At 42.9% G+C, this 27,794-nt stretch overlaps 1 protein-coding gene across 10 annotated transcripts; it reads right to left on the bottom strand.

Moving 5' to 3' along the window:
• Positions 1 to 1,337: 1,337 nt before the first annotated feature.
• Positions 1,338 to 27,748, bottom strand: LOC118504057. Of its 10 annotated transcripts, none has more exons than XR_004905258.1 (16): positions 27,612 to 27,748; positions 10,226 to 10,491; positions 9,842 to 10,060; positions 9,373 to 9,774; positions 9,098 to 9,298; positions 8,932 to 9,042; positions 8,758 to 8,861; positions 8,170 to 8,555; positions 7,654 to 7,790; positions 7,481 to 7,574; positions 5,063 to 5,232; positions 4,458 to 4,788; positions 4,130 to 4,385; positions 3,903 to 4,055; positions 3,438 to 3,748; positions 1,338 to 2,666 (listed from the first exon to the last, which is right to left on the bottom strand). XR_004905258.1 is itself a non-coding variant. In XM_036038089.1 (15 exons), the coding sequence occupies exons 2-15, from the start codon at positions 10,541 to 10,543 to the stop codon at positions 2,642 to 2,644; spliced, it is 2,907 nt and encodes a 968-aa protein (XP_035893982.1). In that variant the 5' UTR covers positions 10,544 to 10,956; positions 27,612 to 27,733; the 3' UTR covers positions 1,338 to 2,641. The 10 variants fall into 10 exon arrangements, 1 of the variants encoding a protein (XP_035893982.1); XR_004905254.1 differs by having other exon boundaries at positions 10,226 to 10,732; positions 27,612 to 27,741; XR_004905257.1 differs by having other exon boundaries at positions 4,512 to 4,788; positions 10,226 to 10,956; positions 27,612 to 27,733.
• Positions 27,749 to 27,794: the final 46 nt, after the last annotated feature.

Below are 27,794 nucleotides of genomic sequence, written 5' to 3' on the forward strand. Positions count from 1 at the left end.
CACGGTTCAGCGCCGTCGTCTGCCAATCCGTTATTCCGGCCGTTCTGGCGGACGCATCAACGCCATCACTCCATCTCAATTTGGGCCTACCACGCCTCCTCTGTCCTTGTGGACGGCCTAAAAGGACTTTACGGGCTGGGTCGTCCGGTGTCATTCTTATGACGTGACCAGCCCACCGGAGCCTGGCGAGTCTAATGCGCTGTACGATAGTGAGATCATCGTACAGCTCGTAGAGCTCGTCATTGTAGCGGCTCCTCCATTGTCCTTCCACACAAACGGGGCCAAAAAATCCTTCTGAGCATCTTCCTCTCGAACGCGGCTAAGAGGGCTTCGTCAGTTGCGGACAGAGTCCATGTCTCAGAGGCATATGTGAGTACTGGGACTATAAAAGTTCTGTACAGTCCCAGCTTCGTCCGTCGCGACAGGTATTTAGAGTGGAGAAGTTTCCTCAGGCTGTAGTGTGACCGGTTGGCAGCCCCAGCACCCTTGCGCGTAACTCAACATCAATGTTGTTGTCGGTGCTGACTTTTGACCCCAGATAGGTGAAGTTTTGGACGACCTCGAAGGTGCGGTCACCTATCTGTACATCACCCCTGCGTAAATCAGCGTTTGTTAGCAGGGACGCTGGTGTTGCCACCATCATTTTGGTTTTCGTCTCGTTAATCTCCAACCCGAGGTTCTGTGCCGCACGCTCGATCCTTTGATAAGCTTCTGGCTACATAGGAGAGCCTCAAACCAATGATGTCTATGTCATCAGCGTATGCCAGGATCTGGATTGACTTATAGAAAATGGTCCCCGACTTATAGAAATTCCACCTCCGAGTCGCGGATGGCTCTCTCTAGCGCCAGATTGAAGAGGAGACAGGCAAGCCCATCTCCCCGGCGCAGGGGCCCTTGGTGTTGGCAAAGGGTCCTGAGAGTTTTCCATCCACCTTCACCTGGCATGCGATGATGGCCATTGTCATTCGTACAAGCCTGGTAAGCTTGGCCGGGATTCCAAAAGAGCTCATTGCGTCGTACAGTTTTACCCTGGCTATTCTGTCATATGCGGCGTATTCATAAAATCAATGAAGAGATGGTAGGAGTGGAGCTGCTGCTCCGCCATCTTCCCCAAGATTTGCCGCATCGTGAAGATCCAGCACTTAGGAAAATTCTGTATTATTCAAAAGGGTAAAGAACGATAGAGGGGACCAGGCCTTAAGGGTGAAAATTTACTCATGCCGCTGACTGTCTTTGTGAGCCGTCCTAATGGAGAGAAAAAAAATGCCCCTTTCAAGGAACAACTAAGACCATCGGACCAGATCTCTTCAATATAAGAAATTATGATAAGACCAACCTTAACAATATAATTAACGTTTATTCATTCATCCATTTGTTTCACCCTTAACTGAACGGTGTAGTGTGTTTCTTGCTGTGTTTTTGTTTAATTTAAATAACTAATCATACGTGGTAAAAGAACGACCGGAGTAGTTAAAAGCAAAATCAAAACGCTACGCACAAATACACCAACAAACGTCACATAGAACAGTAGAACGGTGTGTGTCTATGTGGCCGTGCCAACAAATTAATCCTTAAACTTCGTTACAACAAATCCTGACTGGTGTGCATTGTATGCACTGATTTTTAAATAAATAAAAACCCCCTTTCTCTTATAAGTGGAGCAAAAAAAAAGGTGCCTGGGGAGGTTCGTTAAGGTGTGTTTCTGTGTGTTGATTGTTTTGGTCACCGTTTTATGAATTCGAGAGAGAGAGAGACAGAGAGGTATTATTAACAATCACGTGTTGGGTTTGATAAAGTGAAGTAAGTAAAGAAAAATTTGGCTGCGGGATGTGTGACACACCTTTCCCTCGTTTCTTCTCGCTCCTTAACACCCCGTAATGTACGCTCTCATCAGATCCTTCCTACCCTCTTCGTCAGGCACTGATTCGTTTTATGCGATCATGCGATGTTCTACTACTACTACTACTACTCCAACTACTACTGACCCCCCTTTTTCCTTTCTTCGTCCCCGTCTATGGTACAATCTTTTGTTAAGTTTTTACTTCCTTTTTTTAAATACAATTAACATCTAATTTGAGAAAATAGAACGCGCCAATAGATGGCAAATGTTGCTTGCTAAAGGATGGCAGGAAGTGAAGAGAGAAAGAGAGCTTTTTTAAGTATAGAATCAGCGCGAGCGAGTAGGTTTTGTGACTTGTGCAAAATGAATGCAAAAAGAAATTAAAAATACCATTTACCTATGTGATTCCTTCTTCATTTCGAAATTGATCGTTATATTGCGTTGCGTTCGTTTTGTTGCAGTTTTTGCTTGTGTTAGCGTTCGAGATTTTTGTTTTCTGTTAAATTTTAAAGTTACTTCAATTTTACCGTTTTTTTTTTGTTAACTAATTTTGTTTCCTTATCTTCCTTAAGTAACAGTTTAGCAATGTAAGCGATAGAAATAGCAATGCAAGCGCAGTAAGTAGCAGCAGTTCGTACAGGAAGATTCTTATTCTTTTGTTGTCCCAATAGTTCTTTTCAAGTCCTGGTTTTAGTATGAGTCGAATTTGTTGCTGTTAAAAAAGGTTGTTGCTCGGTGATAAATGCTCCTTTGGCAGAGTTTTATGTGTGTCTGTTACGACGCGCGGTACGGCGCTGTATCCTACTGCGTCCAGGGCCATCGTAAACTAAAAAAAGACAGAGAAGAAAGAATAAATTAGTAAGTAATGGAGGAAGAGAAAGAGAGCGCTTCTTCATACGAAACTGTTTAGTAAACACACCGGCAGACATACAAACTATGATTAGCAAACGTTGAAATGCTTTTGTAGAGTGAATAATTTTGAAAATGATTTTAAAAGCAAGTAGCAAAATTAGGGAAAAATTGTACAGGTCTAATAACAATAAGAAAAAAAAACACATTAAACTGATCAGAAAAATATAAAAAATAAGTAGAAGAAAAGAATAAATGTAAAAAAAAAAACATAAGAGAATAGTTTTTTTTATAAAAATCAAAAACAAGACATAAAAAAGTCCAGCAACACAGCAAACTACAAAAAAAAAAAAGAGTAAGTTACTATAGAGAAGCAAAACAATAAATAAAAATCCTAAATCTAATAAGAAGAATGGATAAAAACATTTAAAATGAACAAAAGAAAAGCGCAAAAACTGAAGATGAAAAGCAGAACTTAAAGAAAAACAAAGATGAATATAAACAAAAACATAAAAAAGGAAGAACGCTTAATGAAGTAAAACAGAAAAGATCCATTTCTTTGGAACAATTTAGTTAGCACTTCAATTAGTGACAGAAGAAAAAGCATGTTAAATGCATTCTTTTGAAGGTCCAATCGGTTAGCACAAAAAAAAAGCCGTCAACACGTAAATTCACACCGTAAAAGCACACACAAACAGAGGAAACAAAAGCGGTGCACGTTTGAACGCTTCCATTCTAGGACACTTACGAAACGGTTCGCAGATTGGAGTTGGAGTTGCGGTACGGAGTCGGGAGGAAATGTAGCTCTTTTTTTTACTTTAAAACTAATGCGTTTGTGCATGAGGCAAAATTCAAAACCCGTTTTCCCCCCGTTTTTTTGGCAAAGGTTCGAGGGATCCAAAAGAAAAATGGCCAAAAAGCACGGAACTCTTTGGTGCGGGGGAAGAAGATGCGGACCAGAAATCAGAAAATGGTACGGGCGCTAGCACGCGGGACATCAGGGACGGGTACCGCCTTCCCTCGCGTGCTCCCTAATCTCTAAGTACGGGTAGTGTAGACCTTAAGGTTGTTTTTTTCGTTTGGAAGGAAAAATTGAACGGGAAGAGGAAACAAACGATATTCAAATCAAGATGTTTGAGCTAGCTGGGTCAAAAACTGCCCGTCACCAAAAGCGTCGGTAAGTGGGGGATGTACGCACGGGGTGGATACTTACAGCTGCATGGATAGTATTTTCGGATTCGGGCAGGCTTGGGGAGCCCGCACGTGGCACGGCTTGTGGCACTGGATGGCACAGTCCCGGCATTCGTAGCCCTGCTTCCCGGGGCGTCTCGGTATGCTGCGATTGCAGACAAAGCACAGGATGCCACTGGAACGGATCGGAGCAACGATTAGTCCAAAAGGGGATCTTCTAACGGTCGGAGCTGGCGTTCGCCTACTAACCCCGGGATGTGTTTCGCAACGAACGTGTGATCGTTGTAGATGTGCAGTTTGGTCCCTTTACGCTTCCAGTTCTTCTGCTTCGTGGCCACCTCGAGCGGTACGAGATAGTGGCGCACCACATTGTTTTCCGTCGTTTCGAGCAGCAGCGTCGACTCCTCGTGCACGTACGTTCGCCCACTGCCCGTCGACAGGCCCGATATGGCGGACGATTCCGAGATGGATGACTTGCGCGATAGGTTACGGAAGATGTTCGATCCTATCGAAAGAGAGAGACGAAAAATAACTTTAGCAAGCTGAGCTCGAAGCACCTCAGCAACCACAAACAAACTTTGATCGAGCGATGATCCTCGAATGAGCGTTGACGATGCGCTGCGCACGTTACCTCCGGTTGCGGTCGGGCTGTACTGCGATACGTCCAGCGATTTGGACTTCTTGGACGGTGTTAGCTTGCTGCGCAGGGTGCCAAAGATGTTGCGCGGTTTCTTGACCGGTGGCACCGAGTTGACGCTTACCGGGGCACTGTTGCTTAGGCTGGCCGTCATGGACTGGGAGGTGGCAGAGGCGGACGAGAGTGCGGGCGAGGCGGGTGTAGATTCGGATTTGCCACCGTTAAAGGAGCTTAGCTGTCCCGTTGCCGTCGGTTTGAGGAAAGAGTTGTTCTGGAAAGTGAACAGAAGAAGGTACAGCGTTGAAAGCACTAGCGCCATCTGTTGACGGGTATGAGTACTATGATGTGGTTAAGGGTGTGTACAGACGGGAAGCTTCTACTTGAAGGAGAGACTGAGTGCAGTGTGAGGCTTTAAAGGACGATTTGGCCTTGTTTTTCCGTCTTTAAATAATATGTTTTTAAGCACAGTTTTAAGTTTAATATTGAAGTTATTTTTAACTAAAGGAATACTAAAGCTTGTTAGAAAAAAGCATGTTAGACTCTACCATTCGGTTAGCTTCCGCGGCCTGGAACCGCTGGTTACGTTCCGCCATCGCCTGTGCCTTGTTGGACAGCTGCTTGGACGGTGAGGATGGGGACATTGGCGAACCAGTCGTGCTGGTTGTGCCAACCGTACCGTTCGGGCTTCCCGGACCGGGCGTGCTTGTGATGGCATCTGTGGAAAAAAAACACACAAAAAATAGTGAAAAAATAACAAAAATAGAATAAATAAGAACAAGAACCAATCACAAAACAAAGAGAAAACAATTGTAACGGCACACGTTTAAAAATGATTTCAACAAGTCACTGCTTTGAAGCAAAAATTCATGTAACGGCCAATGGATTTCTTGTTTGCACCACTCTTGCAAGAGAGGATTCAGATAAACAACATTCCGGAACGGCGGGGGGAACGTAAGGTAAACATCACCGGACCATCGTTTTGTGTAATACTGTATCATCGACCCGTTGTGCAGAGTTTAGCAAGCTTCGATGGAAAAGCACATGCAAGATGAAACTATGGTGTGTTTTCTAGTACTTTAAAATGAGTTCCAGACGATGAGCAGAAACGATATTAGTCTTAAAACGTTCATTAATATCGCAAAAGAAGAAAAGAAAACATATCCCGGATTAGTGTGTATTAATGCTTGTCGGGGCAGACGCAGCAGGCAAAAATATCTTTACTCACATAGATCTCTCTTCTCTCTCTCTCTCTCTCAGTGCAAATGATTGATTTTTTAAAAATTCCTTCAAGTTTTTTTCTTACGTTGTTCAAGATTAAAGCCAAAACATTTTCGGTTATGTCGGTCGTGTGTGATTGCGTTGCGAGCGTTTGGCGTGAGTGTAACACAGGCACAGTCAGTTTCGGTCGTGTTGGTTACTATACTGTCTGTCATCGGTTGGCCAGGCGCAAAGCTGCAGTGAGTAGAGAAGGTGCGCAGCTGTGCTGTGAACTATGGCGAGCTATATCGTGAGCTACCCCCGTTGTGCCATCGGCTTTACGGCATGCATACAGAGATCATACATCTCACTCAGGTTTGGTTTCAGATATATAAACAGCTAAACTCAGAATCGTTCTGACTGTTCCAATAACGATTGGGGTTTATTTTTCATACATAACAATGCAGCGAGACAGAATGAAACAGAAGAGGACTTTATACAGACGATGAGTTCTTAAGTATTTATTTTGTGAGTACCATTTTTAGTAATAAGTGTCTACCATAATGAGTGACATGGGTGAATTCAAAGCATTTCATGTCAAAAATGTTGCAAAAAATTATGACTTGAACCTGACTAGAATAAATTGCTGTCTGTGGCACTCATGGGCACTCAATGAAGCAGCAGCACCAGAACGCATAGAAACTCTTCGTCTGTACAAAAACCTAATATCAACCCAGTTCAAAGTTACGGTACTATTTCAGATAAAGAACGAAAAGCATATAACATATTTTCCAACAAATTGCAATTGATGGACAGAAACAGAAGAGAGCGGCATTATTATAAGACGAGCAGCGACTTCGGCGATTGCTGCACGAATACAGACACAAGCGCGCATATAAAGTGTGTGCGTGTTTTGTGTCCGTGTATTTAGACAAGAACAAACAATTTCGATAGGTTTAGTCTTGTGTTTGCGTATTTTTTGATAATTGATTTAGTATTCTGAAACAATAGACAGAGAAAAAGAAAAAAATAGATAACAGACAGATAGATCAGGGATTATGTGAGAAAATATACTTTGTTCACTTCAGGTTCGTTTTTTCGATGTGGTTAGAGAGAAAAGTTCCGCCCGGGGGTAATGGAGTTAGTGAGCGCTAAGATTGCTTTGTTTTTAAATATTGTTTGAATATGTTACAGTAAAGTTACGCTTCGGAAGGGAATATATACGGCAAAAGTACCAATTCGAAGAGTGTGGCAAAAGAGGTGAAATGAAATGAGACGTGCAAATGATTCTTAAGTTTTTCCATATCCCCCCTGCTTTGTGACACTAAATTACTAACCCAAATTACACCAAAAATTACAAACAAGTGCACCAAAAGTGAATAAAGTTTGTAAAAACGAGAGACAACTATTTTCTCTATATAGCAACAAAATAAAGGAAAATAAAACAACAGCACAACAGTAACTTAAAAAAACCAGCTTCATCAACAAACTAAACGTAACAACAAAGTAACAAATGTAACTAGCTAATCAAAGAAAGACACACATGGTGCAAAGAAAAATTTATTTAAAATTAACAAAAAAAAGGGGGAGGTAACAAATAGCTTTGTAATGAAGAATGAACCATGGAAAAGTGTTCAGTTGGAATGGATAATTTAAATGGATGGACATGTACTGCAAATCTGGCTCGTGGACATTATTGGTATGAGAGTGTTGGTCCAAGGAAGGAGAATAATATTGCAATTTGATTTGACAACCTAGCTTCTTACCTCGGGCAAAGTTGGACATTCCGTTCGCGTGGAAGGATTGCTGCGTGTACTGTCGCCGGGCGGCCGGAACCGGTGGCGAATCGATGAACACAAACTAAAAAATACAAATGATGATTGAATATTTAGGTAAGCAAAATTAATTGTAGTAAAATTGCAACCAAAAATCATTGTACCTCAACCGTTAAGGAACCGGTAATGGTTTCCGTTTCGTATGGTCGGGGCTGCAGCTCGAGAATCTGTGTGGTGGCGGGACCGCTGGCCAGCTCGTCGATTCCTACCAAACCCAGACCAAGGAACTTTTGACCTCCGGCTGTTTGCGATTAACGGAACGAAGGAAATGTATGAGAAACCAGCTCCAAATTCTTGAGGGTCGTGTTTTTATATTATTTTTATAAAATATTATTTTTTCATGCAAATTTTTTTACTAAATATTCTTTAAAAAATCATAGAATGTTTCAGTAGTACGAATAAAGTATTTAACAGTTAGTAAAAGCATTTTAAGCTGATTGAAAATTAAAAACTAAATATCCAAATGCTCTACAACATGTTCTGTAGCATATTAGACTGCTCAGTATATAAATTGCATACTTTTAGGCGTTCTACAGTTAAACTAGTCGATAACGGCTAAAATTTTTTTACAAGCAGTATGTTACATTATTTCAATGTTATTCGCAGCCTGTTACACTCACATGCATTACGGGATTTAGATTGGTTAGTATCGGAACATGCAGGTTCGCCACAGGCATCGTTAACGGTAGCATTCGCGGCTAGTGGATCGACGCATTCGTCCTCCGCCGTGGCACTCGTCTCTGGACATTCGGCAACGGTGGCTAGCACACCATCGCTGCCATTGCCCAGCTCGTTCGGCACACGCGTGTTAGTAGTACTCGGGGCGACCGGCGTCGAGGGCATGCTGGACGGGGCCGTGTTAACTGGCGGCGAAGGAACCGGTTGGGGATCGCTACCCGGCACATGCCCAGCGGTTCGTTCGTTCGTCGGGGGCGTATTATCATTACCTACTGCTACGGTATCGTACACCTCGAACAGAAGTTCGGTCGAATGGTTCGACAGATCACTACGGGAAGGTTGGACGGGTGTGGACAGGTACATCGATTCGGTTCATATATATAAAAAAAAACCAGAAGAAGTAGAGAAGAAAACATAAATCGATACCACCACATTACTAATCTGCATCCAGCACTAAGTAACTCTCGCTAGGCTCTAAACATCGACAACTGGCTTAGGTTTAGTGTCGCGTGGCTACTGAAGCTACTTACAAGAGGAAGGTTTCATCAAAGAACGGATTTTGGCCCTGCTTGGAAGCGGATTGATGCTTCTGGGCGGGTTCGTCCATTTCGATCACACAGAACGGTTGTGAGCACTGGAAAGGAAGAACAAAAATTAATGCGAAATGTCTTTTTCAGATCTCAGAATCTCTATTCTAAGCGTACCTTTAGAAGTCCTTCTGCTTTCAGTACTTTGACTAGTAGTTTCCGGGGGGATGCCGATAGACCGGTACCGTACGCATCATCCTGATAAGCGCGATATCCATCACTGTAGCCCTGCAAGAACGAACTGTTAGGAGTTCTGTATCAACGGACTGGAAAAAAGTCCTACCCCATAGCCATAGTCAGATGTGACCTCCTCGGACTCTTCGCCCATGATTCTCGGACAGGTGGAGTAGATGGAGAAATCAACCGGATACACCACATCGCGGATGGAACCGATCAGCAGCTCCGTAATGAGATCGATCTGCTTCTTCTCGTCCTGTGCGTTTGCAGTTTTCAGTGGTCCAATGCTATTGAGATGAATCTTGATCTGTAAGAGGGCGCACAACAGAAAGCCGTTTACATCCTGGAGGCATCTAAATCTCTCTACCACCACCAACTTACATCAGGATATCCTTCGAGTTTCATTTCTCCCTTGAGTGCGAAGTAGTTGACGATAACGCTGACCCGTGACTTCAACCGCGACACCGTTGCCTTGTAGTGGGACACTTCCGTCTTTTGGTTGCTCGACTTGAACGCTTTGATCTGCAGCACGGGCGTCGTATCGACGTCGAAAAGCAGCTCGACTTCGTTCGATTGGTCGGTCGGTTCGCACAGAATGCTAGACAGGTTCGGGGGCAAACTTTCCGGCAGAACGCGCACTATCTCGACAATCATTTCGTGCTGCTCTACGTGCGTGAGCAGGGCCGTGTTGACCGAGGACACCCAGTCCTGTAGCAGCTTGTTCACTACCACCAGGTCGGAATACAACCAGCGGAACAGGTGGATGGCCCACTGGGTGATTTGCTGGAAGGAGAGGGCCATGGATTAGTACGGTAGGGACGCGTGGGGATCTGGGAAGATCTTCGCTTACCGGATCAGTTCCATTGATGTTCGAGGGCGGTATCACCGGGCGCTTCTTCTGCGATAGCTCGGGACCGGGACTCATGCGAGAGATTCGTTTGCGAGCGATCATGGGACCGGTGGCGACACCCATACCACCGCCGCCTCCGCCAAATCCACCACCAGTTCTTGCTCCACCGCCCAGGCCACCAGCACTGCCGCCATTGCGAACTTGGGACAGAATGGCATCCTGTGATGAGGTAAGAGAGAGAGTATATATGAAGCTAGTCTTCGACTTCGAGTCTTGATGGTTGAGAATTCCAAGAGTTCTAATTTGTCTCTTGAAGTATGCAAGAACAATTTTACTCCAGTAATCCAGATTAAGAAGGGTTATGCCCAATGTTCTCTAACCTACCTTCTTGGTGAGCACCTCCTTCGGCTCGGAGACGCGCGTACCCGCGGTCACACCCGTCGCACCCACCACCGGCGACACACCACCGACGGTTGCCGTACCGGCCGGGATGGTAGCGGTGCCACCATCGGCGGTCCCGCTGGCCGTAGCGCCCTTGCGCACCACGTACTTGTCGTAGATCAGTTTGGTCGCAAACACGAGCGAAATCACTACCACGATCAGCGCGAACAGTAACATTACGAACGTATCCATCGTTAGATCACCGGCTCCTTCAAATACACAGATATAGTCGTCAATTTGATCAGCCAAATCTTCGGCCATAGCAGTTCGGTCCTACGCGGCCACACGACATAACCGGACGGACCGGGGAGCGCGCGCGCGTGTTTTTGGTGTGTCGGGTGTCCGGTCCGGGTCGGGTGAAGAAGAAGGTGATTGGTGTTGGTGGTGGTTGGAGGGTGAGGAGGGTTTGCTGATGATAATGTATGTTTTCTGTTTTTTTTCCAAACCGGACTGTTGATTACAAGTAGTTGGATATATTTGGTTTCGTTTCGATTATTCACAACAACAGCAACCACACAACGTTCGAACGGGTTCACTAGGGAATGGCTTCGGTACTCGGGTGTGGATACAACGACAAACTAGGAAAGGCACACGAGGAACAATGCAAATGATTTAGATACACTAGGTCGGGTCAGGGACTGTCGTTAAACACTGGACACGATTGTTCAGAGCATCTGAGAAAAGAGTAAATGTAGTAACAAGTTAAGACACAGGAAAACTATTGAATAGTCAGACATATCATTAGTGCAACATCGAACATATCTTGATCAATTCGACCTATAAGTCCTGTCGAGGAAGGCCGATGAAACTTCTGAACCCCAAAAGTTTCTCATATCAGCTGAATTTATCAGACACGGTTCGTAGAGCTAACTATCGCAATTAGGCTAATTATTTATCGGCTTTGCTCGAACCCTTATCTACACCAACATATCTAGCTCACTAGCTTCCTTTTCGCTCCAAAAAAAAAAGTCAGTTTCGGCAATAAAGATAATTAAAATGAAACTCTCCCTTGCACTGCACGAAAGGCGTATCATAAAAACATAAACCCGATATAAACAGATACATTAGATCCGATTGAGTTTGCCACCATTATGCAATGGTGGTGGACTGTAGCAGAGGAAGGCTTAGAAGAATGGCCACGCCGCATATCTGACTGCGACATGTATATAGAGAGAAGAACAAAGACTAGACAAGTTAGGGCTAAAATCTGAGTCTTCAAGGACTTACTAACTAAACCCCGAGGACTCGTCTTCGAAGATGCACACGATAGACCCTTCTTCTTTTTCTTCCTTGGCACTACTTCTTCTTCTTCTTCTTCTTCTTCCTTGGCACTACAACCTCGAGAGATCTCGACCTACCATTTCTGGCTTTCTGTGACTTGATTTTACCCACAGCAAAGTTGTCTGCCCTGCATACTGGGAGGCGGTCTGGATGGGATTTAAAGCCCGGTGCTGCCGAGTGTAGACTGGCGCCGTAATCGCCTCTTCCATCGGAACGCCCCACTATCCCATTACAGTCTTGTGAAATCCGTTCTCTTTAACTCTCCCTCTTCTTGACCTTATGAGCTCTTAGGTCATGTCTGCCATTTTGACTTACTGGACTTAATGATACCGTCCATTCTCTTTATATTCCTGATTTTTAGAAGAAGTCCATCTCTACAATCTTCAGTAACTAAGGGAAAACATGTATTCCAAAGACTTCAAACACGATATTCAGCTCTGATATGACCGGAAGACCTCTACAGACATGAGATTTGAGCTAGAATTATGCTAGAGAATAATTAAGGAAGGCGTTTTTAAGAGTTTTTATGGAGTTTTTTTTGGGATATCTGAAGAATCATCATCAAGATCATGAGATTGATGAGATCTTGGATTTGGATTGAAAGATCCGTCGTTCGATTGATGCCGAATGTCTGAGGATAGACTACATCAATGAATTATCCATAATCCCAGATTCAACGAATTCTTTACATAAAAAAATTTGTTTAGTTTTGTTTAAAAAATACGAATTATCCTTAAATTACTTCTAAAAGTTTTTTTTAAAGCCAACCTTCACCGATCGCCCGATCAAGTATCCAGACCAGACCCCATGATCTCATCAGTGCTGCAGTCAGTCAGTCGTACAGATCGAACGTTTTAAATTATACTTTCCACTTCGGCCAGCTAATCACGATTCCCTGTGTGAAGTGTTTGCGTATCGACAGGAAATTCGAACCACCGAACCACCGATCGACGCTATTCTCAACGATGATCGAATCAATTCAACTAATATTTCATCATTGCCAGAAGCAGGCAGGCAGGCAAGCCCGCTCGAAACTCCTGGGTGAATACATTTGTCAATAGTTCAAGTGGTTGGGTTGCGAATTTTGGCAGTACAATACCGACCGTTCCTCGCCAAACATTGAGTGACGTGTGTGGCCATTTACATAATTCAGCTGGACCTTTGCATCCTGCCAGTGCCCCGTAACCGAAGCTGCAGATGAGAATGAGTGCTTTTGATTTGCGAATTTATAGTCTTCTGTTACCGGTACCCCGTGCGCTCAGTTTTTGTGTTACCGTGTAATGCTCGATAGAGAGGTTTGCCCGATTCATTATAAATCTTCACACACCCGAAGCGCAGTGAGGTGCAATCCGTTACGGGAGGCATTTCTGCCAATGGTTCGTCCATGCATTCCATGCACCCTCGGGTGGACTAAGCCGGTGGTCCAAGCAGGGTACGATAACAGGCGCAAGCTAGACATGCTGTGTTTATTGCACTATCCAACGGCTGACTCACACGGGTGGGGATCGGTGGAAGGTTTGTTGCGGTCTAGACATTTACGATGACGTTTATCGTTGTTGCTGCGGTATCGAGGATGGGATTAACGAATGACAAATTGCACCGGTCTGATTGCTAGCAAGTCGTGCAAATGCCAAAAAAATGCTGACACGGTTATGCTGAAGGATTTATAGATAAAAAAGCCATTGCCGGGGAGTGTGTAATGGCCAGAAAAGCTTTGCAATGCATTGACTAATATAGATACAATTTCTGGTGGTAGATATGTGGACACAATAAGTAAATGGTAGTGAACTAACTGTAACATATCCTAAAGTATTTGCAATTCCGTGACCAACATTTGGAGATCACTTCATTTGGATGACAGTTGTCCGGGTACTAATCGATAGCGCCATCTATTGCAAATTGGTATGAACTAGTTCAATAAATATTTTGATAACATATTTAACTGTCTTACTTTCATACCTGTATCTAAATCTAGAAAATTTTATACTTAAACTATACTAAATTTTTCTTACAAAATTCCGATTTTATCTCACACAAAAAAAGCTCTAACAGTTGTCTTAAAATTAAATAAAGCGGAAGACCTCTGTTCGCAGTGAAACATTTACGGACAAAACAACATTTAATTTGCTTTTCAAAACATATTAAAATAATGTTTGTGTATATCCTCCATCATTACGGGTCCATCCATCATCATTTCCACTAACTCTTTTGTTCCACAGGTGATAAACATCGCATGTAAACGACTCGCCCCAGCACAAACGAAGCCACTCACACTGGCCAATTAAATAAATCACCACCATCACTAACCTTTGGCCCTACCGACAACCCATCCGCGCCAAAAACCCTTTCCTCACAACAGCCCTTCCCCCTTGACCTCCATTCGTCGAACGATGAGTCAACCGTGATAGCAGCACCCAAACAACATCTATGTTGGATGGCATTCAACCTGAGCAATTTTCCCTTCCCCCCCTTCACCAGCAGCCGGATGACAGACCGACGAAGAATAGAACATTACGCATGCCTTCGCCCGTGCGAAATCCGTGCTACAGCAGTATGACATCAGCTTGCCATCTCGCGCAGGTGACTGCTTCACTGTCAGCCTTGTGCTGGCCGAAAGGAGGAGAACCTTGACGGGTTGGGACGGCACGGTCCAATGTAAGTGCCAGTAAACCGGCACCGGGAATGCGACATTATGGTCGTGGAGAAGTGCAAGCACAGGGAAAAGTAAGAAGACATTTTATATGAACCCAGTCTTGGTCGTTCTTCGTTTCGCATCGATTTGTTTGAACGTGCGGTGAACGTTGAGATGGTCGACGTGACATGGCCCAGCTGGTTTTATCGATGAAGTTAGAGTTTGCCAAAGCACAAGCAACAACAAAGCAAACAAAACTGCCAGAAATAATCAGCCAGCACGCAGGCAGCGGTCGGTCGGTTTGAAGAAAAAAACCGGTCAAAGCGAGCGTTTGGGCATTGGGCAGCGCGCGCGAACTACTTTCGCTGTAAATGGTCACAGATATGGAGTCGGTTTTGAAGCCTTAAAACGGTTTTACGGCAACGGGTCGGCACCGTGCCAAACTAAATCCCCAACCTTGACAGGGCCATTTTTCTTGCCGCTTAAGCCTTTGCAACATCAACAGCAGCATAAACAGAGGGGTGATGGTGTTAGGCTGCCGTTTTCCGAAAAGAGTACCATTTTTGCGGCATTTAGTGGATATGATGTGGTGTTTTGGTTTTAAAAAGATTATTTTTTCTGCTGGGGTTTTTGGGGCAAGAATGTCACTGACCCAGGTGTCACTAGCCGGGTTTGGTAGTGAGATGCATTTGCATATAAGGGCTGAGAAATGGATTGCATGTCTGGCACAAATTAGGTAGTTGCCAGACAGCAGAGTTCACTGCAGGTTTGCTGCAACAAGCACAGGATAAAATGATTTGATACTACGTTTGCTAGGAAAATTACTAAAAACAAAGCATAGATAATCTATGGGTAAAATTATACAAGAACACCAGGATCGAACCCAGATGAAAATTAAAACAAAAATACTCAAAAATTCTTCTTCTGTTTACTAATTACTACTCTTAAGTTTACTAATGATTTTTTCAAATTAAATCAAAAATAGTATCTGATATGGTAGAAATCCAGAGGCCCTAATGACAATAGTAATCTTTTATTTCCTATAGATGGCGCCATTGTTCCAAATTTAATCGCTATTTTCGATGTTTTATTTATAATTTTAAAATCTAAAAGATTTTTTGTATTTATTTATAAAGTAAAATCACGACCGAGCTCACCCGGAATAAGGTGCCCTTTCACGGTTTGGAGAAGTAAATGTCTCCTTCTGAGAAGTAAATGTCCTAAAGTGTTAATGCTTTTGAATCATCCATCTGATGATGTTCATTTTTTAATAAAATAATAACCTTGTTTGTCAACCACCTGTTAACGTCTTCTTCTTTCTTGGACAAACTGCCTCTTAAGGTCATGCCTGCCATTTCTGGCTTAATAGACTCTCTGATACCGCATAGTTGGATAGTCAATCTTCACTATGGGGCAACGGCTAACTATGGGATTTTTCCAGTATGACGGCTTGACACCAACTGTCAACACTGCACGTGCAGAAGTCCGCAATAAGTACAATAAAAAAAAAAGATAAATGAATATAGATTACGCGAGGAGCGTTGAGAGCAATACTATGATGCTTGGGCTGTCTTCCCGTAAGCTGGTTATAAGGTCTTATATGAAATGGGAGCCTAAATCAATTAAAGGACCCCGAACTCCATAAAAGACCTCGTATAATGTCTCCATTTGGGCTCTGACTCTGGCCCAGTCAACAGATTCGATCTGTTAGGAGCCTTCAACTTACATTCTGCTTAGGGCCTCCAAGAGGCTTAATCTACCACTGCCTAAAGCCCAAATTTATACTATCAGTTTTCTATTAAATTAAGAAAAATATAACAAATAAATTGTATCTGGCCTTGTAAAAGACAAATAATGACTTGCTTTGATCAGGAAACAAATACAGTCAATTAGAAAGAGTCGTTCTGAAACAATTGATATGACCTACCAACACTCTCAGTCTGTGCTAGAATCTCACCTCGATAATACTGATTATACAGCAAAATCATAGATAAAACCATCTTCAAACACGGCATACGACAAGACAACATTCAAACGGCAAATATTTGCAAATTGATTCTCCTTAACCTTCCGGCAAACTTTGTACAGCGTGATAAGCGATTTAAGCTCAGCACATATGCTCCAATTGTTGTGAACCACACAGAACTGAACTTCAAAGCCAAACTAGAGACAAACAAGTGTTCCATCCATCCATTAAGGAGCGCACTTTATCGGCCAACTGTTACCATCTATATAGCAACAAAAGCTCACTCACTAACCGACCCTGTCAACAGTTGGAGTGCCTTATTTCCTTCGCCATTTTTTTTTCGGCAGCAACGTTTATCGATTCAATTAGGTGCAACACTCGAAAAGCTAGTACCAATGCATCCAATGCACGATAACAACGGGGTGCCGAGTTGGTCCGCCAACCAAGGGCGAGCGCACATCATACTTGAAGCTAATATTTTTAAAAACTTTAAACAAATCTAGAACTCACCCTCTCCTGGGGGGCGAGCCGATCGCGTAATTGTTTGCATAAATCCGTCAGAAGCATTGCTCACCCCGGTTTGCGTCACCGACGAGCAAGGATTCTCTCCATTTTCTGGCTTCAAAAATCAAAACGTCAATTAGTGGGCCCGGTGTGTTTACACCAACCACCACCAACTACTACCACTTCTATCCACCTTCCAGCATCCATGGCCCACCGGTAGAAGGGTAGTATCAAAACCGTTATCGTTCGGCTTCTCGGGGTGTAACGCCGAGAGTGAGAGAACTGTGGAAAATCGATCGACGGACACAGCCCGTGAGCTTCGGAAGAATGTAAACATGAGTCCGGATTCTTCGCACACACACACACACCGGCAAAACCGAGATGATGCCGACAAAAACCCTCGCATGGACCACCGTCGGCAACCGATTGCGGGCTATTAATAACGCGCGCGCTTGCTTCCAACTGTTGGGCGAGATTGGGGTGGCGTTCGGTTTAAAGGTCGGGACAACAGTCTCGCGAATGGATCTAGCACACCGCAGACCGGCGTGATGTGCGGTGATGTCGCAAGTGATGACATCAGACTACGAATCTTACCAATCCCCGCGTTCCTCCATCTGCCCAACTTGTATCGGTATCGATTGGAATTTTTAAGCTCCCAACGAGCTGAAGGTCGTCCCGCCCGAAAGCTTCCAGAACGCGTGTCAGCGGTTGAGGTTTTTTTTTTTTTGGCGTGATGCTGATGTTTGGTGGTTGGTTGTTCATGCGGCTGACACACCGCCGTCCACTGATAAGCGGAACGCCACACATCGTTTTGTCATTATCAACGCGCCCGGATGTTAATTAAAAGTCGAACGAACAAAAACTGTGAAACCCTGCGGAAGGTTTTTTGCTGCTTTATGGTATTAAAATGGGCAAACTAGCCCAAACGTTTGACTGGGTGTTTGATGATGCAGTCTTGAACGTGATTGGTAATTAATTAGGAAGTGATTAGGAGGGGAGCCTAGGTCCGGTCGATCACCGGTGGTAAATGAGATGTGGCAGCTATCAATTAAACAATCGTACTGAAGCAGAACTAACCTCCCTACGGTAGGAAAGGGTACGTCGACCACATCATTTACTAATGGTTGAAAATTTAACCGACCGTGGCGACATTGACATTGGAAGGGTGGTTCGATTTGGACGAGGGCTCAGGGCTGTTTGTCTAGCTTCTTTGTTGAACGCTTGTAACGCTGAAACCCTATCTCGATGTAATGGTTCACTTAATGAGATACAGTTTTAAAATGTATCTACGTACTATTTGATTTTAGTTTTAAAAAACTTTAACCTCAACATACTCACAACAAAACGGTACAAATTTGGTGAATGAAAGATTCTCAAGCGCGACGATAGAGTTGTTGGTGAAGGTCGTAAAAGGGAAGACGCAAAATTAATTATCCGTAGCTGGGTATGTGATGACAATCACCAGTTTATGTGTCGGTGAACATGGAACCGGACGCTTTATCGAGCATTTCATCGCAAAGTTGGCAAAGTGTGAAATCGCAACGAATTCCTCGCCGTTTGGCTTGAAAATTACAGTTATCAACCCAAGCTTTTTAAATCAGCTTCATTTTCTGTATTTCCTACTCGAGTTCAGAATAGTTTTTTGTATGATTGATAAGTAAATAAATAATTTCCTGTAGAAGTTTCAGTAAGAACCAGTCTAGATTTAACTAAGAGTTCCTGAGGGATACATAAATTCCTGCTACTCTAAGTACAGCAGGTTTAAACAGACTTCTTCTTTTTCGTTGGCACTATAGCCACTAGAGGTCTCAGTCTGCCATTTCTGACATTCTGTGACTTTAGTTTACCCGTAGCAAAGTAGTCAGCCCTGCGTACGGGGATGCGATCTGGGTAGGACCTGAACCCCGGTCCTGCCGTGTAGATTTCACAACACTTAAACTTTGGGTTGCAATCGTTGGAGTAGGCTTACAGAACAGAAAACTTATTGAAGCAGCTCTAAAGACTTGGAACGATGGCTCGTCGCCCTTTTCATCTTCTTGTCCCGACCATCCCAGCAAGATCGATAATAATTTGGTAAAACATCTTTGCCTTTCTAAATTTAAAATAAAGCTAAAGAGACATTAAAAATTAACATATAAATAAAATCACTTAAAACGATGCGAAAAGTGCCATCATAAACATTAAGAGCAAAAGATTGAGTCACATCTTTTGTCCAACACTTATAAGAGCTCTTAATGGCTTTGGTGTAGAGAAAGAAACAAATGACTCAAAATTTGTCATGCTAAACGCGAACTTAAAGTGTTTCAAGTTGCCTTACAGATCAAAAAATTGAATATACTTAAACTTTTAAAACAGTGGCGCCGTTCTTCATACGGCAGGACCGGGGATCAAATCCCATTCGGACCGTTCCCCCGTAGTAAGCCAGGAATGGCAAACAGGACCTAAAGGGTCGTTAGGCCAAGAAAGGAAACTTAGAAAGGAAGAAGAAGAACAGTATTTGCTATAAATTGTGCTATAATTGGAGCAGACCGGTGTCCAATATCATTCGGATTGTCCTTAAAGGGCTGACTATTTGGATAAATTGCCTAAGCAATTCTAGCTTATCTTGGTTTTCCTGCCATTACCTAGCCCTGTGAGCACCTATGAATAACTCTACGAAAAAAAACATTGCCCAGGTATTTCTATCGTTCAAATCAATCCGTGCAAAAACGCTTCCTGATTAACAAAACTACGCAATACACACCCTGTTCGATGACTTTACATCATCAACAACAACAGTTCAAGGACTGTGCTGGGAGTGTGTGTATAAATTGTAATTGCTCAGTAAATTTGATACTTAACCGGTGATGACGGTAAGAAGACATCGGTACGTCGATTGCAATTACCAACCCAATGATCCATGCAATTGAGCAGGCTCGGAAGATGAGTTAATCTTGCATCTAAACGCTACAACTGGAAAAAAAACGACACAGCCGAGTGGTCGTCACGTTCCTCGCCTGGCATCGTCGTCGACGTCGTCAAAATCTGTATTTATTTGCTATTATTTTTGCGCATCCCACTCAAGTGATGCGAAGCACGCTATTTGCTACGTTCAACTTAACGTACACACGCATTTATGCTCTATGAAGCATATATGCTCAAACCTACCCCTCCATCCACACGATCAGGGACACGAGGAAGCGATTGGGTATGTGATCGATTCGATTCCGTTTCAGTTTCGATGCTACCAATGGAGCGAATAATCACTAGAGCTAGCGGGTGCTTGCTTCACAACCAGAGCTACACGATGAAGGCAATAGCATTGCTGGTTGAGCTGGTGATGATGAATTTTTAAAGCTCGCAGTCAACGGCGTTCGTTTGTTTAGGCGTGGTGCAATCGATAAGTGGGCACACAGGCACAGCACCGTCGGAAGGAAATCGGTGGCATGAAAGTGCTTTGCACGTGATTGTACATATACGGGGAATGGGAAGTGCACGTCGGGGCAAAAGCATTTATGCATTACACAGCCGTGAATTAATCACGACTTCTGCCTCTCAGCTATAGGGCAGTTGAGTGGGTAATCGGTCCGATGAAATTCATGAATGGCTGAGCGGTGGTCGATGACTGCCAGACGAAGAATAAAGTAGATCAAAAGGATTTCATGGTAGTTTTCAACTTCTATTTAAAAACTGCGCTCATGTTCCATAGTTTTTTACCGTTTTGGATTAAAAAATAAATAATTAAACCCATCCATTCAATAAAGATATATAACCTATTATTAGCACAGTGTGTGGCGTAAATATACGAATATTTATCTAACTCTTTATTTATCTAATTTATCTAATATTTATACAATATTTTACATTCTCTTATTAATTTCTTAGCATGTTTGGGCACATTACGACAACATTTTGAAACCGCTACATGAGATGAATAATGCCGAAACTCTTAATACAAATGCTAGATTTCATTATAAACATTTTGCACCGAAAAAATTGTATGCTTATCACTGACAGAGTCGAATAGACTAGGGTCCCAGAGCCCTAAACATTGTATGGCAGAGAATATTTTACTCTTAAAAATGCTATTAAAAATATGTCAACTATAATAGAGATATTATTAGATTTAAACAACTAGTTGTATTTTAAAATAAGTTTTTAACCACTAATAGATTCAAAAAATAGCAATACGGCCGGACCGTTCCTCTATTATAAATAAATGTGACTAAATTTATTGGGCAGCTTAGATGCATAGTCCGTACGCAGGGCTGACTACCTTGCTACGGGGTAAAATCAAGTCTCAGAGAGCGATTAATGGAAGGCCTAGACCTTTCGAGGTTGTAGTCCCAAGAAAGAAGAAGAATACGAGACATGGTAATGGCGGCACCAGTTGCTAATACTAAGCAACTACGAGACAGGTACAATAGGGGAAAATTAAAGTGAAGGAAGCTATAAATGACAGACCTTTCAAGATTAAAGTTCCAGAGAAGAAGAAGAATACAATACTACTGAATCTCTTCAGTTTTTTGTATAATTTTAAGAAAAAATGTGTTTCTATATTTATGCTACACACTGTACAAATAAGTCTTCTTTTCAAAATATCATTCAACCGAATGAGGTACCGAGAGTATTGTTAACACCGTCTCATTTAAAGCAGTGAATAACACACTTTTTTTCAACAATCGCACTCTAGGGCCTAAAATTACTTGGAGAGGGCTGAGAGTACAGTGATACTCATTCCCCATAATTGTGTAAAAAAGGTTTAGAGATATATATGTTGATATCTCTTCATCTTCACGCTATTCCTTCAATTTTGTTTGAGTTACTAAACGGCCTCAAAAGGTATACTATTTTACTACAGTTTCATTGCGATAGTTAAAAATCTTCCAGTCGGAAATAGAAAAAGGTCCACGTGTGGAGGTTTTGCATCATCATTTTAAAATATTCTTCCATCGCTACCCTCAAGCCACACCGCATTCGTTACTGACCCCGGGCTGTAATAAACCTTCTCGCACGCATACAAACACACACATACACACAGGAAAGGGTTCCGTTTGTAAACATGAATCAACAGTAAACAAATTACAGACGTTACAATGGTGACGTTAGCAAAAGTTGACTCGCGCACGTTGTGTCCCGTCATGCAGACTGCTTGTGTAAGACTTGTGAGCGAGAAGAAAAAAACGAACTCAGGTGTAAAGGTTACATTATATCGTTCGTAGCCAGCAAAACACAGTACCTAGAGTACATCGTGAGCACAACACAAAAAAGACGTCCTGTTAGCGGCACAAAAAGGTTGGAAGTAATGTTCACCTCGTTTTTTCATCGACGCAGTAAGACTTTTCAGCATGGTGCGTTCCGGTTGAGAGTCTATTGGCTAACTATGCAGAAGAAGAAGACCTGGGCCTGGGAGGTTCGTCAATAGGTTGAATGGCAAACTATCGAGCACGGAAACAAGTGCCGCAAGAAAGCTGGAGAAACCAACATGTAAACAAACAAAATTCCACCAACGTTGGGCGAGGTGACCTAATTCCTTTGCTTGCCCCCATTTTCTATGGCCGTTTCCTCCAGTGTTCAGTAGGAAGATTTTTTAGACCAAAAAAAAAGGAAGTTGCTCAAATCAAGAGATCTATTGCTGCTGATGTCCCGATAGGTCCTGCAGTACTAATAGCTCATCCCACCAGAACATCTTCCCGGTCGAGGAAAAACGCAAGAACACAGTAAAGAAGGTGGAGAATTTGAAAAATTATCTCCCGATTTCCCGTGTTTGATGCGTTCGCCATTTTTCGCCCGCGCTCTTTTCATCGTTCCGTCCGTCCTTCTCCTGTGGCTGGGTTGGCCCCGCCGGGGGATGATCAGTTATGTCTAGTCGGTGGAAAATTCGTAACAGTCGGTGGTCTATTTTTGGCCGGTCCCCGTCCGTCGGTTGGCCTTCGTGCGTTCGGTTATTTGCTTTCGAAATATTGAAATATTTCTTCGATGAGAAGTTTCGACCGGACCGTTTAGCTAGGGCTGGTCAGTTTGCAAATGCAAACATTACTAGGTGTAATTGTTTAATTTAGTTAATTTCTTCATTAAGTTAATGGGAAGTAATAGGACACATTTTGCGTGTCACGCCTCGATATTTGTATAACGAAAGCGTAATACGATAGCATCTAGATAGGGAATCTAGAACAGGGAATAATCGTGTCCCGGACGTGGGACTCTATATCCCTGGAAAGGTGTCAACCCTTCGGTGTGTCGGTGTGACACACGTGATCCCGCTTCCTGTCCGTACACGCATGACACCAAGGTAAAGAGGGCTATTTCCTGTGACCTAGTTCCGCCGTATTGTATCGTACTCTGGGTGTGTTTGGGTGTGTGTGTGTGGCTGGCATATTTTATTACACTCTGTTCCTTCTTCCGTTTCGATGAGAATGAGAATACAGAAGAGAGAAAAATATCCAACGATTTTCTTTTAAAGAATCCTCGCCTTTATAATTTAAAACAAAAAGCCCAAACTAATTAAAATGTCACCATACAATGTACGGATTAGAAAAGGCAGAGCACTCACATAATTTCTTCTCGCGCTCGGTGTGTGCTAGTGCGCGACTCTGAAGCATCTCAGTTATAATTGCATTATTATCTCATCGCTTCATTTCATCATTTTGTAATCATTCATCACACTACAGGCTGCAACTATACAGCATCTCAACATCCCTCCCCAACCTAGCCGACCGAACTGAGATGATGCTTTTGATTATAATAGCAATTCTCATCACATACGGGGTGGGAGATGAATATTGTGGTTTGGCCGTTCGAGAGTGTTTACAATGAAACGCTTGCATAATCCAACATATGTGTTGAATAAACAGCGGGGAAAAAGATGCCATCATAAACGGAATGGGCGAAAGTGCATCGAAAAATGGTTCGCAATAGGATTGAATAAAATAAAGCAATTTTACAACCGTGTTTTGATGGAGTTTGATTTGCTAGATTTAAAATTGTTTAAGCTTTTCCTACTAAACTTAAAACTCTGCATATGGTGGGAGCAACTAAAAATTGTGTAGCTCGAGCTACACAAGAAAAATAAAACTAAAAATAAATAGAGCTATGGATCATATATTTTAGCAGTTCCTAACAAGCTCGTTAGTCTAATTTCGGTAGAATTTTAACGGAATATGTGTCTTATCCACCAGGAAAACTGTAAAGATATAAGTCACCTTAATTTTATACTGACAATTTTTGCCATCTTATACAACATTTTCCTCATTTTAAGTTTCTACCAATTAGAAAACACATTTAAATTGTTATTTTTAATTCGCAAAACCAAATCTATAAGTTTGTAGAATGCACACATGAGAAGCAACTGCTTCTCTGCTTAATCGTGGGACCAGTCAAAAATTGTCTACTACGAGCTGCTCAAATTGCATCAAGCCATCAAAGCTCTATCAAAGCTCTATCGAGAAGGTAAAGCTCTGGCCCAAAATTCTCAGTTCCAAAATGTTAATAATCTTTATTAGAATTATGTTTTAGCTCGATTCCTCAATTATGAATAAAATTAAAATCAAACACTGGAAAAACAATAATTATATAAGTTTTGAAAGAAGGGAATGATTTTCCATCGAAGATATTATGTTACAAAGCATAAATTTTGTTAATCCCTCACCATTACGCATAAAATGCAACAAATCATCATGAAAACTGTAATGAATATCATTTTAATTGTAATCATTTCATCTTTACTAATGCATGCTCTCCGACAATCAAGTTAATTGTAATGAAAACCCCACTCAAAACAAGGATTAATAAAAACGATCCCAAGCAAACATCATTATCCATGTCTTCGCACGACCGTCGTATTGCGATCTAAAAACAAAAAAGTAATTTTTCTCCAAACACCCACCAAAACAACCCACGAGAGGTAGCCGTTTATGAGGTGCAATTCTGCTCTAACCCAATTACTTTAACCCGCCCAGCTCTGTACGAGGAACCGGTAAGCTAGGTGAAATACCTATCCAAGATGGGAATAAAAGAAACAGGAAGTAACGCCACCGGAGAGATGGGCTGGGTTGGGAGATTATGGGCAGGAAATCCCGCCACCCAGCTTCACGCAGCTTGAAGCTTCACGCAACCGGGCACAGCACCTTTTTGGCACAGAGAAACACACGCGCGGCACTGTATTGTGCTCCGTTGTGCTTTACCGACACACGGTAAAGGTGCCTCGCATCGTTGCACCCGGCCATCTTTACCGCCTGGCTATTCTGGCCCATACGCCATCCCATGCCCTAATTCTTGTTTACGGCCAGGTCGTGCATTTGGTTTCGGCAATGCACGGTTCGCCGATGCCCGCAAGGCGCGCAATGCACGAGCTTGCTGCTTTATCTCAAACGTTGTGTACGTTGTTTCATCCGCATTTTGTTTTTGAAAAATATATTTGCCACACCAGGTTCGCTAGTTTTGCGAGCTCGAATGTGAATGTTGCGAAAAGATTGATACAATCTATTGCCAGAGCAGTGGTAAGAGCTTTGTTGCTATGCGTAATGTTTGTTATGGATGAAATAATGTTCAACTATTTTAAGGGGTTTTTTTCTTCCATAATTCACCGACCAAAATCGAATTCCTTTCAATAGTTTCCCAGCTTCGGCTAACGTTAGAGCAAATGTTGCCGAAGGAATGGCAGGTAAAACGGAATGAAACTTCAGGAACGTGTCACGTATGCAATTACCATCCACCAGTATCCGCACCGATGCTCGGGCTCGGAAGTGTCCGCAGTGGTAGGAGGAAAATATTTTTAAAATTCTCACAGCTCAGCTGGTTGAACTGGCCGAAGGTGACGATGGGTGGTGGTGCATGCGAATGAAACGCAAACCAACATGTGGATGTTAAAAAAGTGAAAAATGCTTCACATCCACTCAGAGCGTTAGTTTCTTCTCTACTAGATAGAGATTGACTGTCGCTAGTAATTGCCACAAAAATCTTCCTTTGAAGTCCAGTTCTTAAGGTGTAAGACTGATTACAACCGATTACAACAATTTCAAAGCAGAAAAAATAAAGTAAATAAAATTTGAGAAATTTTGATGGAAAATCTGTACAAGTTCATGAATAAATAATAAGAAAATCTCCCAATGCTAGTGAGAAACGCTAAATGCTTCTAGAAATCATTATAAACAAAGCTAGCTTTCAATCGCTCAACACATGACAACTGTCAATCTATTCCATAGGGTGCACTTAGGCAAGAATTCTTCAAGACGTAGTAGTTGTCTATCAAAATCAGAGATAAACAGGGCAAATGAATATTAAAGTATTGTAACAATGAAAGTAAACAAAACTAGTCTCTGCATACTAAACGCTTGACAGCTGTCAATTTATTCTCTATTGGACGTCTTAGCAGTATACTTGCAAAGTAGGCATAGGGTGCAATAAGAGAAGATTCCCCTTAAAATTCCAACAGTAAAGAGTAACATTAAGGCCATTAAGGACTCTAGGGTCAGTTCGGAGGCCGAGGCTGTAATAGCACCGGTCCCCATATGAGAAAGAAGCCTACCCAACTATAGGTCTATTCAAGTCAAGAAACCCTGAAGTGGCAAAATGAGACTCCTCGAGGCCTCTGCAGAACTAGAAAAGAAAAAAAAATCTTAATACTCAACGCTTGACAGATGTTAAAGTATCCTCTAGTATACTTTTCTGGCTGTCTTAGTGGGGTAGGAGTTCCTTAAGCCAAGACCCTTCCCTTCCAAACTTAAATTGCGTAGATATCCATCAAAAGAAGGGATAAACAGGGGAAAAGAATGTGCAAATCTTGCAGAAATCAATGTAAACAAAAGTAGTTTAGACAGCCGTCAAACTATTCCTTGGTGGATTTCTCTCAACGTGAAATCCATAGTAGGCTGAGAGTGAAATATCCTTCTCTGCTCGTTTGTCTTGGATACAAATGGTTACTGAGATCTAGTTCTTTGATCGTCTCAGTAGCTCCAAATTGGGCCTTACCCAATATCAATCAGCTGATCCATATCCCCCCAAGGCATATAGAAAAGACCTTCCGTAACTTGCCTGCCAGTAGGAAACCGATAGTGACCCCCTGTCGAATACCTCCACGTACCCGTTGACATTGTGCTCGTGGGAACGCATAACTCTTACAAATCCAAGCCCATCCTCGCGGCGGTTGCTACGGTTCGGAATCTTTTGATTTTCTGTTCCGAATCGCCACCAACCGCCATTCATTCAAAAACCCCCCTCGCACAAGAAAATTGATGGGACGGTGGTCCAAGCAGCAGCAAGGTACACGAAAATATACCGCCAACAACCGGGGAACAGCGGGTTTTGAGCTGCGCTTTGACACGTTTTTATTTTTACACACTCGCGACACCAACACACGCGCCACTGGCTCGACTGACACTGGGGTGGGCGATGCAAAGACAACGGCGAAGCAACGCAGCGAAGCACACTCGCGGAATCGCGCGCGCACACACCGCGCAAACGGTCGGTTTTGGGCCGATTTTTCTGTGCCAGCTACCTAGCGGCCGAGCTTGCCTCTAGCCGCCACCCGTTTTCCCTCGTCACATTCGCACATATCCACACACCGAATACCGAAAATGGCCCAAACCAAGGGGGGTGAGAAAATTATGCATTTTTCATCTCCATCTGCCCTTAAACTCTTCACACACACTTATCGACACTTTCGATACACTTTTTCTAAGGGACTGCGCTAAAGAAAAGCGAAAGATAGCGCAACAACACCAAGCATTTTTTATGCTTCTATTAGGGGTGGTAAAAAACGGACACACACTTTTTTCACACAGCAACGACACACAGCACTAGAGCGACAGCACGAGTTCTATTTTGCTCGTGCTCTCCGGGGTCTTCACTATTCTATCACATTCGCACCAGGGAAACCCCTTTTCCCCCGGATTTTTCTTCGCTTTTCGCACATGCCTTTACACACTTGTTCGTCTCACATGCAGTGCAGTGACGGAAACTACGTTTACCTTCGGAAAGGGTACTAAAACGAAAAAATAAAAAAACGGAGCGGTACACTACGGCCGCGAGTAGCCGCGCAACCGGCCAGTTCAACGTCGCGATGAGTTTTGACGGTTACTGCTTTCGCATGCAGCTCAGAAAGGTGGGGAATCGGTGTGTATTGTTTCGGGGGCACACCAACACACCGAAAG

This window comes from Anopheles stephensi, chromosome 2, assembly GCF_013141755.1.
Source record: "Anopheles stephensi strain Indian chromosome 2, UCI_ANSTEP_V1.0, whole genome shotgun sequence".
Lineage (NCBI taxonomy): Eukaryota > Metazoa > Arthropoda > Insecta > Diptera > Culicidae > Anopheles > Anopheles stephensi.